This window comes from Mchenga conophoros, linkage group LG1 (genome assembly GCF_057382185.1).
Source record: "Mchenga conophoros isolate Kocher_MC1m ecotype Shallow Benthic linkage group LG1, M_conophoros_male_GT1.1, whole genome shotgun sequence".
Classification (NCBI taxonomy): domain Eukaryota; kingdom Metazoa; phylum Chordata; class Actinopteri; order Cichliformes; family Cichlidae; genus Mchenga; species Mchenga conophoros.
The window spans coordinates 2,718,866-2,731,688 of record NC_140526.1 but is presented as its reverse complement, the minus strand read 5'-3'; the positions used below and the strand labels follow the sequence as shown (position 1 = coordinate 2,731,688).

Genomic DNA, 12,823 nt, shown 5'->3' with positions numbered 1-12,823 from the left:
CGATCGTGGCTCAAGATTTGGGAGTTCGTCTTGTAATCGGAAGGTTGCCGGTTCGAGCCCCGGCTCAGCCTCGGTCGTTGTGTCCTCGGGCAACACACTTCCCTACCGCCTACTGGTGATGGCCAGAGGGGCCGATGGCGCGATATGGCAGCCTCGCCTCTGTCAGTCTGCCCCAGGGCAGCTGTGGCTACAACTATAGCTTCCACTAGTGTGTGAGAGTGAATGAATAGTGGAATTGTAAAGCGCTTTGAGGGGTCCCGAAAAGCGCTACATAAATGCAATCCATTATTATTATTACTTTCTGCTGTAACAAAACAAATTTCCCACGTGTGGGACTAATAAAGGTTATCTTATCTTATTAAATACAGGTTTTAGATTTATTTTCAATCAAGGCCCCAACCTGGAGCTCAGTGAGGCAACAGTGTTCAGCTAACAGATAAACGTACAAACTATAGACAATATTACTTTATTGAATATGCAAACAGAAATTAAAAACTGGTCCCATAATGTTAAATGGTCACTTGATTTTAGTCGTTGTTTAGTAAAATGTAAAAAAGAGAAACCAGAAGAACCAGAAGTTCGGTGTAGGAATATGATGGTCTGCATCACTATCATCTGATGCTAACAAACAACCCAAACCAACAAAAGTAAAGAAATGCTTCCACTGCAGAGTCAGTCCCTCAGAAGAAGAAGAGACTTCCTGTACACAAACTTTTTCCTCTTCTATCGTTGCTCTTTCATCAGCTGTGCCTGAGCCTGCCTCCTCATGGCGAGGGCTGTCAAGGCGCAACACAACGTCAGGCAGGGAAAGGAGGCGCAAGCCAGCAGGAGGCGCTCCTCTCCAAACTCTCTGACCATCGCCGGCCGCCGCCATAGGAAGTCGTGGAACAGCGCTTCCTGCTGGGCCAGTGTGCAGAGTGACAGCAAGATGTGGAAGAGCTGGTGTCCGTGGCCGACGATGTCAAAGTGGCCGGGGTAGAAGCGCTCAGGAACGGGGCAAGAGAAGAAGAAGGCGGACAGCATAAACAGCACCACCTGGTGGAAAAATGACAGAAAGCTTTTTGACAGTAGCACAAAAATATACAAATAAGAACAATTTGTGCAATATTTTTACCCAAAATTACTAACTAGTAATAAATATAACTGTTAGGTCTAATAAATCCATGACTAAAGAAATAAGTAAAAGGAACTACCTGCAAGAAGTGCAATGGTAGTGCAGGGCTGCCTGTCCAGCTGTGGGTGGCAAGACGGTGGGCAACAGGGCTGATGTCCACTAGGTAGGCCACACCCATTGGGATCAGCTGGCAGAGCTTCCTGTGAAGGGGGTATGGACGGCGGAAACGAAGTTTTGCATAGCAGCAGGCGGTGCACGAGAGCCACGCAAGGAGGGCAGCTGCTGGGAGGAAGACCTGAAATCCAAAAACCTGATCAGGACATCTGAACATACCGATGGGACGGAAGACTCAAACACAAACCTTTCTAACCATGTTTTCCCTTCCATCTGAACATCCAGGCATCATTGCAATAAGAAATCCAACTGTCCACAAAGTAATCATCAAACCATTAAATAAGCCAACTACAAAACATCCAAATTGTCCATCCATGAACAAACCTGTCCAGCCTGCACTGGGTTCATCAGTCCAACATTCACACTATTCAGTCATCTAATCACCCCACTTTCCAATATCCAACAGTCACAGTATTCAGCTGTCCAACATCCAATCATTAAACTGTCCAACCACCCAGATCTCCAACCATACAGCTATACCCGTCCAACAATCCAATATCCAATTATCAAATTGTTTACCAATATCATTTACAAACCATCCAGTCATCCAACACCCAGTCACTAAACTGTCCACTCATCACACTATTTAACAGTCCATGAGTCAAACTATTCAACCTCCTAGCTCCAGTTGGGAGGTATATCCAGTTGCATCACTGGATATACAGCCATAACAATATCCAGTGATTCAATAATGCAACATCCAACAATCAAATGAACCAAATTCCCAACCATTAAACCGTCCAGGACTCCATTTATTAAACTATCCAACCATCCAGTCATCCAACATCGAATCACTAAACTGTGCAACTTTCACACTATTAAAATTCTAACTACCCAACTATCCAACCATCAAGTTCTCCAACCATACAAACATACCAGTATTCAACATCCAACTACCTAGTATCAACTCGTCTAACTGTTTGACCATCACACCATCTTGCAGTCCATGTATCCAACTAGCCAGTCAGCCTGCTCCCCAAAAATACAACCATATCAATATCCAAACATCCAGCTTTCAGACCATTAAGGTATTACACTGTCCTACAATCCATCTATCCAAAATACAACAATCCAACTGTCCAACAATCACAGTATCCAAACATCCAATGGTTATACTATCAAACCATCCAACTATCCATATACAATACAGTCATCTAACTGTCAGGGGGTGAAAGGCTGATATGTGGAAGTGGACATGAAAGCAGACTCAAGGGACAATAGACTAGCAGTTACTAGCAGACGGGCACAGTGGACTGGAGCAAACTGAGGGCACCGCAAGATCAGGCTCCATCTGTAGAAAAAGAGGGGGTTGGTACCCTAGAGAGGCTTCAAAAGGCAAGAGACCTATAGCAGAAGAGAGAAGTGAGTTATAAGTATATTCAGTCTATGAAAGTTTCCAGTTGGCTCCGAAAGTTGTGCAAAAATCTTCCAATTGTCTTGTTAACGGTTGAAGAAAGTGACAAGTAAAGAAAGCTGCAGCGGAGTTTAGTTCCAGGAACGGCAAAAACAAACTGGACACACAAGGAAACAGCAGTTAGAATTCAACGAGGCAAATAACAAGAGATGGAAGAGCCAAGTTACAGCCGTAGCTGACGGACTGGCAATGAGACAAAGGGTGAGCTGGTCTTAAATGCCAGCCTGCTGATTGCCACTGATGGATCACTGCTGGATGATGCATGTGGAAATGAGCCTCTGCCCTCATGGGAAGGTACTGGAGAACCAGAGCCAGCATGGAGAAACACATCAAAACAGCAGACACTCACGCAACCACCCAACCATCACAGAATCCAGCCATCTATCATTCAGTGAAAATACCCAAACATAACACTGTCAGACTATCCAATATGTAACATCCAACTGTCCAACCTCCTGCCTCCATCCAGTCAGTCAGTCAAGACTAAATTTCCACTACCTTACCAGAAAACTACCAGGCCGTCCAAAAAATCAACCAACATTGCAGACGTCCAACAATCAGCCATCAAATATTACCATAGTTCAATATCTGTAAACAAACCTGTCCCAGCATGCTTTGTCTCCAGGCAGTGTTGGAGCTGTACAGGCAGAGAGCCAGAGCGCAGCCATACTGATAGACGGCCACGCCCACATAGTCCAGGAAGAATAGTGAGTAATGCGCCTGCTCTGAGTGGGACTGCAGCAGGTGAGCGGCAGCACTGCAGGAGGTAACACGATGTTAGTTAAAGCTGCAATATTTAAAATGTTTACATTAAACTTCAAACATCATTCCCAAATCAAATATATAGGAAGACTTTGTTATCGTTGGTGACTAAAGAATGAATCACTCACCTGCAGCTGAGGTATGTGACTGCAGAAAGAACATAGAGGACCAGAGGTAGAGAGGAGGCATCCACAGAAAAACCTTCACCTTCAGGACCCTGCAGTCGGAAACCCAGGATTCCCTTAATAGGTCAAAGGTCAGACAACAGGAAGTCAAACAGAATGTCATCATGCAGCAGAAGATCAGAGCATCTGTAAATATCCTACCCCTCCTCGCATGATGGCGAACACCATGAACCTGAGCACCACGAAGGCGGCAGCCAGCAGGTGGCTCCACACATTCAGCGTCTCATTGTGGATCTGGAACAGGCTGAGGGCGTAACACCGCCACGACATGCCCGTGGGACGGTACCCCGTCAGGATGAAGCGCTCCCGAAACAGAGGGGGAACATCCACGTCTCGGACGGTAGGGGGGTTGGATGGGAGGAGGCGGTGCAGTAGAGGGAGGAAGTTAAGACAGAGCGAGGGATGGGCAAACGACACCTGAGGCATGATGGGAGATGACCCAGCTGGATGAGGAGGAAATGATAAGAAGATTCTGTTCTGTTTGATTTGATTACCCCTACAAAATGAAAATCACACTTCAGTAAATTAAATTATAAATTTATTTGGAAGCCAAAAAGCTGAGAGTATTAGCTGTAAAGCTTATAACCTTGTTATGCTTTTATCTGTTGGGAATTCCAGATTATAAAATGTAAAATAAAAGTTTAATGCTGGGAAATGACTGTAATTCAGCAGAGATATTTGTTATTAAAATGTCAAATATTTGTACTTTATCAAACAAATTTCTACCATGAATATACCAGTAAAATGCTCTGAAGTAATTTATTTTAAAACTCTAATTTTCTAAATAAATACATTTCTAAAGGTGATGTTAACATGAAATTCACACCAGCTGTAGGTAACAACCCATCCAATGCACACATACAAATAAATCAAACCACAGATGTCCATAAACTAATTTATGTGTAATAATGCAAAATGGCCTGTATTTGTAAAGCGCTTTACTAGTCCCTAAGGACCCCAAAGCGCTTTACATATCCAGTCGTCCACCCATTGGTGATGGCAGCTACATTGTAGCCACAGCCGCCCTGGGGCGCACTGACAGAGGCAAGGCTGCCGGACACTGGCGCCACCAGTAGGCAACGGGTGAAGTGCCCAAGGACACAAAGACCAAGACTGTCCAAGCCAGGGCTCGAACCGGCAACCTTCCGATTACAAGGCGAACTCCCAACTCTTGAGCCACGATCGCCCAGGGAAAAAGTATTGAACACATGAAGAAAAGGAGGTTCAAAAAGGCATGGAAATGGCATCAGCTTCAGAAAATCAGTAATTACTGCAAATTAATATCAGCTGGTTCAGTCCCAACTGATGGCCTATAAAAATGGTGTCTCATCACCTAGGTGTCACACAAGTAAACATCTCGTGATGGATAAAACCAGTGAGCTCTCTCAACACTTTCACAACCGTATTTTTGTAAAACATACTGATGGCATTGGATACTTGGCACTTGTGGAGAGCTACAGAAAGACCTGGAATCAACAAGTTCAGTTGTTTCAAAGAAAACAAGTTATGCACTTAACTACCATGGCCTGTATGGACGTTCACCATGCAAGAGTCCATTGCTAAAGAAAAAGCGTGTTGAAGAGCGTTTAAGGGTTGCTGAACAACATTTAGACAAGCCTGTGAAACAGAGGGAGAATATAGTCTGATTAGCTGAGACCGAAATGGAACTCTTTGGATGCCAAAATACATCAAAACACCATGTTTGGAGAACAATAAGCACAGCATATCACCCCAAAAACACCAACAGTCAAGTCTGGAAGTGGAAACATTGTGGCGCAGGGCTGTTTTTCAGCATAATATATTTTTTGGAGCACAAAGCACATTAATCCAAACAAAACTAAGTCAAACTTTACTCAACTCATTCTTCTTGCTTCCTCCACTTCCGTAACATTGATTCATTAATGTTGAATTCTCTCACAGCTGCTCTATTCCCATGTTGTTGCAGTATATTAATGACTAACCTCGTATTGTGGATGGATTATCTCAGTTGTTCTCCTGACTGAAGTTTGGCATTTGTCCCTAACCATCGGGAACCCTCACGTTAATTTTTATCAGGTGGAAAAAAATTTGCGTTCATCCTCCAGCTTCACTGCGTTTATGTTATGCTAACATAGCTGTGTCGCTAGCAATCACGTAGCACATCATTATATACCAGCTAGCCCAACTTCAGTAACCCTACAAACATCACTGCTGTTTAGTTTTCTGTTTTCATTTATGTTGGAAGTGATAGCAGAGCTGTACGTTTGAATTGTTTCAGAAATCTCTCAGTCAGAACATGCTATATCAAGTTTAGGTGGAAGCTAGCGAGCTAACTTCCTGCTAACTCCTAACTAACTCCGTTACATTTAATAAATCCTGTTTTTATGGATGCCTGGATGTTAAACTTAATTGTTACACCTGGTAAAGCAGCAACACTGATCATTTTATTAAAGAAGAAAGAATTTAGACCGTTTTTAACTCTCAGTGTTCGTTTGACTTTGGTACCTGAAGTGGACGGAGTTTTGGACCCCGATTACTCCGCGAGGCTCCTGACTACAGTACCGTAATGCTCCAACAATCCATCAAGCTTAGCAGCTTCGTAGCTTACCAAAGTCGCACTAAATCATTTTTTGACAGATTTTTGAGCGTCGTGTAGCACATAAAATCAGTTTGAGGTCAATAAGCACAACCAGTTCATACATAAGGTGCACCGGATTATAAGGTGCACTGTTGATTTTTGAGAAAATTGAAGGATTTTAAGTGCGCCTTATAGTGCAGTAAATACGGTACTTCATATAAATGAAGGAAGGATGAATGGAAAGATGTACAGAGACATTCAGGATAAAAATCTGCTGCCATCTGCCAGGATGATGAAGATGAAACGAGGGTGGACGTTTCAGCAGGACGATGATCCCACAGCCAAGGATTCTCTCAGCTGCTTTCAGAGAAAGAAAATAAACCTGTTAGAATGAACCAGCCAATCAGCTGACCTGAATCCAAATGAAAACCTATGGAGAGATCTAAAGTTCATAACGGGGTCGACAGAACCTTCAGGATTTGAAGACTGTTTGTGTGGAACAATGGACCAAAATCACACCTGAGCAATGCGTGAGACTAGTTTCTCTGTGCAGGAGTTGTTTTGAAGCTGTCATCACCAATACAGGCTTTTGCACGAAGTATTAAATACATTTCAGTAAACGTGTTCAATACTTTTTCCCTATGTTTTTCTAATTAATACACCATTAGAAAGTTTGAATTCTTTGCATCTGTGTACTGCATTGTTTCACATCAATAGCAGCTTAAAAATGTATTTACTTTGAGAACTGGTATAGGTATTGGTATTCAGTACTTATTTTACCCCGCTGTGCATGAGAGGGAAATAAATGTACAGATAGGTGGCAAATAGATTGAGTTAAAAGCAGTCCAACAGCTTTGATTGGAGCTTGTTCAGCTTCAACAAACTTTGGCTTAAAGATGCTTCAAATGCCTTTTTTCTTTGGAAACACTTAAGCTTCAATCATCTCTGTACAAAGGTCAGAGGTCACAGAATCTGAAGGACAAGAAGGAAATCAAACCTACCTGAGCGTCTCCTGGATGTGAGCTGCTCGCTGCTACGCTCCACAACTTATTTTCTACTCACCTCTATTGTTTTCTGTTCGGGTCTTTGGGCCTGCTGTCAGTGTTCAAATCACACACACACACACACACACACACACACACACACACACACACACACACACACACACTCCACAATGTGTTCTTGTTTTCAGCTAATTAGAGCTGATTTCAGTCTGAACAAGTTTTTCTCTGCAGAGGATTTCAGACATCATGAGACTCAGCAGTAATGCACACTTCGCTGCAGCGTGCATGCCAATACACCACCAAATCCTCTACACAGTAACGTCACATTTATTCTCTAAATCTCTAAATACGTCAGATTAATAAAAGGAAAGATTAGGAACTTTTCTAATTCGTCCAGTGCACATGATGGTAAATTTGGAGACTAATTCAACAAAAAAAAAATAAAGAGACAAAGCAAAGCAAAACTGTAAACTTCAAGTTTTGTTTTTCTCTTGTTATTTTAGTTACCGGTATATTTCCAAATTCTAAATGAAAACTATTCTATTCTATTTTATTCTCTTCTAAAATAATAAAAATGTAAGATGATAAAATATTTAAGAATGTTGGCCAAAACAAAACTGTAAAAGGTAACAAGCTTTGTAGAAGAATTATGTTTTAAAAAGAGGAGAAAAGCAGTTCTGCTACGCCCACTGGTGGATGGTGAGAGAACTGCAAGTCCACAACTACATGTTTAATTTGTTTTGTGTTTGATTTGTTTGGTTATATTCACACGCCATCATTCAGAGATCAAGACTGTTCCTGTAATGTTACTGTCAAATGAAGTCATGTCTTTCACTGTACAAAATACATTAAAATGTTATTTTGTGCTTGAACAAAAATGAGTAATCATCCAAACCCAGACTTGAAAACAGCATTTCACACAATCAAACACCGAGTTTTATCTGAACTGAAGCTGTTCTGTGGATTTCTCTATCACAGAGAACGCAATGTGCATATATTCACTCTGCAGGGATTCCACAAGGCTCTTTGCTCGGACTACTTTTCTTTGCACTTCATATTAACATGTATCTAAATATTAATATTCCAATGTACGCAGATGATGCAGTAGTCTTCACACAATGACACGCTCAAAATCACACATTCTTATGTCTTACAGAGGCACTGACTCAGGTTCAAGAGTGACTTCAAAATCATTAATTTGACTAATTATTGAACAGTGTGTTGTAACGCACGATCTGATATCGTCGTGTTGGTGTTGTTCCCAGATCATCATACTAAATGTTGTTCCAGGATCAACATTGCAAGTGACCAATCAGAATGTTGTGACGTCATACTTTTGCGACTTCGGGAAAAAAACGCCGTAAAACAAAAAACTGTACTTAAGCTGCGAGAAACCGCCTCTGTCCGCCGATCAACGGACCCTGACCCTAACCCCAACCCTAACCCTAACCCTTTAATAAACGGTAAGCAGAACTGATATTGTCCTTGCAACATTGGAATTTCATAAATGCACGTATGGCTTGGCGCGCAAAAGAATAACGTCACAACAATGTGATTGGTCACATGCAATGTTGAACCTGGAACAACATTTTCATGATGATCTGGGAACAACACCAACACGACGATATCAGATCATCCGTGTTGTAACAGTCACAATGGTGTGGTGTCTCTTTAAGACAACCCAAGTCGAGGGTTAATGTTGTCATCCGTATGCGCCACTACTCTGTTTGTTAAGCTGCAGCCGTTCAACCGGGCTTATATGGTTGACGAAGGGAACGTGTATTAAAGAACATGCTGTGGAATTCCCAAAGCCAGCGTGAGTGTGTATTCTTTCGACTATCCTGCTAAGTGTTTTGCCCCTTCCTCTCAACCACTAAACACAACCCGACGTTACAGTGTGATGTTTATGAAACAACTAATGACGCTGTAAACAAGTTCAGTTAACTTTGACTCACTTTGGGCTCGGGTGTAACAGTATGACTGAAAATTTCAACAACAATTTAAAATTTAATTTACACAAATCCAAGCACATAAGGCCATTTCCGGTTAAAAAATCGATAAAGGCAATCTCTTAAGCTTCGATCATTTAAAAAACATGGCAGTTTTATGTATAAAGTTTTATATAGACTTTCCCCAATACTTTCAGTTGATTTATTAGGGGGATTGGTGTTAGAGCTGCTGCTAGAGTAGACAGCGAGGGGCCTGATAGGCGAACCAAATGTGAGTAAAATGTGAGGTCAGTAAAGGGGAGTAACTATTTTGGCACTTCTCAGATCGACGCTGCACATACAATGAAAGCTGATCTCAAGCAAACCAGACTTGTCATCATTTTTTACTCCACGTAGTTTTTATTTGTTTGTGTGTTTTTTATGTTACCTGCACAGAGATTATAGATAAAAATGAAGAGCTGATTCAAATCTGGCACATCTGATGTTAACACGCACTGTGCAGTTTTTAAATAAATACAACAGCAAGAATGAAATGACCAGGTTTCAATTAACTTATTTTTTAGCTCCTTTTATTTCGAAACATTTCTGTTTCCTGGGCTTCACTTCTGATCGGTCTCGGCTCGAACACAGGTGCAGCCGACCGCCACAGAGCGGAACGATGCTTTGTAGCAGCGCCGGCCATTGTGTGAGGTCAGGACCAGAATGTCCTGGTAGACGGGGACTGAGTTCAGGTTGTGTTGGTCCTTCTGTCCTGGGATGGGACTGGAACAAAAGCTGGTACTGCACTCGGCCTCCCAGAGCGTCCTGGGGATTCGGTTTCTGTCCGTGTTTGGCCTGAGTCAACAAACACAGCAACAAGTGAAATTAGACATTTATCAGAGTTGCTTCTGTTTTTACTCATTCAGTCATTTATTCACAAATTCATTCATGAGTTTACTCACGTCCAGTTCCACGGAGACAGAGATCTGCTGTGGATGTCCCCGTTTCCTTCAGTCAAGCTGGTGATCTCAGAGGAGAACGTCAGCATGGTGTCACATTCAGCTGCAGATTCAGTTTCAACCTCGGAGTGAGCGACCCACAATGCACTGCAACATACCTGAATATACAAGATTACCAACAAGTTACAATCTTGGGTTTTACTAAATGCAACTATTTCAACCATTTTTACATTTTTTCTGCATACATATATGTATTCCAGAGCTTTCATCGTTCAGTGGTTTCAACTTTTAATCTAGTATGAAGAGTACGAACCTCTTAGAAACTCTTAGTGAAGCTCATCTGTGCAAGTTTCTCAGTAAGTTTTTAGTCTGTACTAGAAGCTTAAAATACTAAAACTAGAATTATTTGTTTCACAGTTTTAAACTCTGCCTTTTAAAGACTGTTAGAGCGTTTATTCCTCAAAGTCCATACGTGTGAAAAAGACAGTCCTCTCTCACTGCTTCCACGTGAAGCGGAGGGTAAGTATCAGCCAATCAAATGCCCTTCATTAACCGATTAATGACCCGAGGGACCACTTCTATATACAGGTGTATATGTTAACACACTCAATGCCACAATCTCCCCAGGAGCAGACATACCAGCAAATTCACCCTGAGCTCAAACCCAAGAGCTCCATGAAGATGCATGGCTGAAAAAGAAAAGAATCAAGCTGCTGCAGTGGTGCAGAGTCCAGAGAGCTGTGCATGAACGAATGGTGCAAACCTCGATGAACTGAAGCAACGCTGTTACCGAGAGTGGACCAAAACTGCTCGGCAGTGATGAGACAGACCGATAGACTCACACAGAGAACAAAGTTCAAATCCAGAGTGAAAATGTGAGAACAACAATTATAGATGTACTATCAACACAAACAAGCTCTTTTTAATTAAGTCTATCCGGATTTAATCCATGGTGTTGCCCAGAGGAGCGTCACCCTGAAGCTGGATGGAAATGCTGGGTTGGACTGTTTTAAAGGAGATTCTGTGGACTCTTCAGAAAAAGCTGGAAATCAAATCCCAAACCTGACATGCTTCGAGCCTCCATCAGCATCTGTTAACCTGAGCGCGCTGCTGAGAGTCTATAACCGTTCCTTAAAGGTTATTTTATTATACTTTTTAGTGAGATGATGACAATTTAAGCAACGACAAACTTCATCACTCTAAACGCTGTTTTAACAGGGTTTAAATTTCAAATCTACAGGGTCGAATAAGAACCATGATAAGCACAAAAAAAGACATGATAGTCCATTAAACAGCAGCAGCCGACACAAAACTCAGTTTTAAATATAAATAAACACAGAGTGTCTGCAGGAGGACGATTTCACGGAGAGTTTTAGGACGGGATGAACTATTACGCGTCATGACTGTGTAACTATTAGGTAAAAATACCAAAAACTGTTATAGTTGATTAAATATTATGTTAGCCACACAGATTATAATTATTATAAACCCGGTGAGCCGTACAGGAGATTATCTGGAAACGTGAAGTAAAACATTACTTTATTAAAAGCGTTTTCTGACCAGTTTAAATTTACTCACCTGCCTAAAGACCCGCGCTGGGTCCAGTTCTGGAAAGCTTGACACCTGCGCTGCACACCTGACTCTTCTAGGCCAGCTAACGACATCTCTAAAAGACTGCTTGGAACTAGTTTCTGTTTGCGACACTTTTCATGTCCATCCATTAAATGAACCCAGTAAAACCTTTCAGCCGCTGCTGGTTCTTCCAGTCTGATCAATTTCACAGTCAAACTGCTAAATTTGCTTTGCGCTGGAACTTCTCACCAGTCATCCCCAATCTAACCTTTGCGACTATCAGCCGTGAGTAATTTCTTGCATGTAATTTCCAGCAGACTAATATAATCTGGCTTTTCATCTTTCAGTCGCAGTAAACAGATGATCAGAGTGAACAAAGCCGATGCTCACCAGCAGAGTGTAGACGCCGTGCCTCAGCAGCTTCATGATGTTGCTCTGGTCCTGTCCAGCGTCTGTGTGCGACTGCTCTCAGATCAGCACAATTTATGCTGATCAGATGTGATCACGCCTGATCTCTGAGATGATAACAGCTCAAGAAACAAAACGGGAGATTCCTGTTATCTCTGCAGACCATCTGAATCACACGATGAAAGCCTGACAGGCGGTCTGTCAGATGAAAAGAACACGTTTGCTGCACTGATAACATCTGTGACAGAAAAACAGGAAAAACGTGTAAAACAGCAGAAGCTGAATTTTATTTTCAGTGTGGCAGGTTTGGTCGCATTAATTTAAAGAACAGAATTTGTTTTAATGACAACAGATTCTACTTTTTTTATTTTCTGTAATATAGTGTCCACGGTTTGCATTAAATGTGTTAATAAGTGTACGCTCAGCTTCTCTCTGATGATCTGACATCATCACTGATTTCTTTATTTGGTCATTTCCTTCAGGCACAGCAAACTCTGGTCTTCCTGCTAAGAATGTAGGTGTTCTCCATGCTGTCTACCTGAGCAGAAACTACATATGTTCAATTTTAAGAAGCATTCGCGATCAGAGACGTCCTGAAGTAATTTGTTTGGACAACAGCTCCATCCATTTTCCTCACCTACGATCATGGTGGTGGGGAAAGTTCTCCCAGCTGACAGAGAGCAAAAGATCTCAAACACCTGGAGACAGACGCACCTACAGCCAGTTTACGATCGTTAGTGAGCATG

At 42.0% G+C, this 12,823-nt stretch overlaps 2 protein-coding genes across 5 annotated transcripts; both read right to left on the bottom strand.

Moving 5' to 3' along the window:
• Positions 1-503: 503 nt before the first annotated feature.
• On the bottom strand, positions 504-7,252 carry LOC146582702 (membrane progestin receptor beta-like). 4 transcript variants are annotated; one of them, XM_085280021.1, is made up of 6 exons: positions 7,208-7,252; positions 3,791-4,092; positions 3,593-3,705; positions 3,303-3,459; positions 1,194-1,409; positions 504-1,035 (listed from the first exon to the last, which is right to left on the bottom strand). In XM_085280021.1, exons 2-6 carry the CDS (start codon positions 4,073-4,075, stop codon positions 724-726), a joined length of 1,083 nt encoding a protein of 360 aa, XP_085136147.1. In that variant the 5' UTR covers positions 4,076-4,092; positions 7,208-7,252; the 3' UTR covers positions 504-723. The 4 variants fall into 4 exon arrangements, with proteins under 4 accessions (XP_085136147.1, XP_085136156.1, XP_085136138.1 ...); XM_085280030.1 differs by lacking the exon at positions 7,208-7,252 and adding an exon at positions 6,619-6,701; XM_085280012.1 differs by lacking the exon at positions 7,208-7,252 and adding an exon at positions 5,611-5,685.
• A 2,369-nt stretch (positions 7,253-9,621) lies between these two features.
• Positions 9,622-12,095, bottom strand: il17a/f2 (interleukin 17a/f2). Its single transcript, XM_085280000.1, has 3 exons — positions 12,060-12,095; positions 10,101-10,255; positions 9,622-9,993 (listed from the first exon to the last, which is right to left on the bottom strand). Exons 1-3 carry the CDS (start codon positions 12,093-12,095, stop codon positions 9,759-9,761), a joined length of 426 nt encoding a protein of 141 aa, XP_085136126.1. The 3' UTR covers positions 9,622-9,758.
• Between the last annotated feature and the right edge of the window lie 728 nt (positions 12,096-12,823).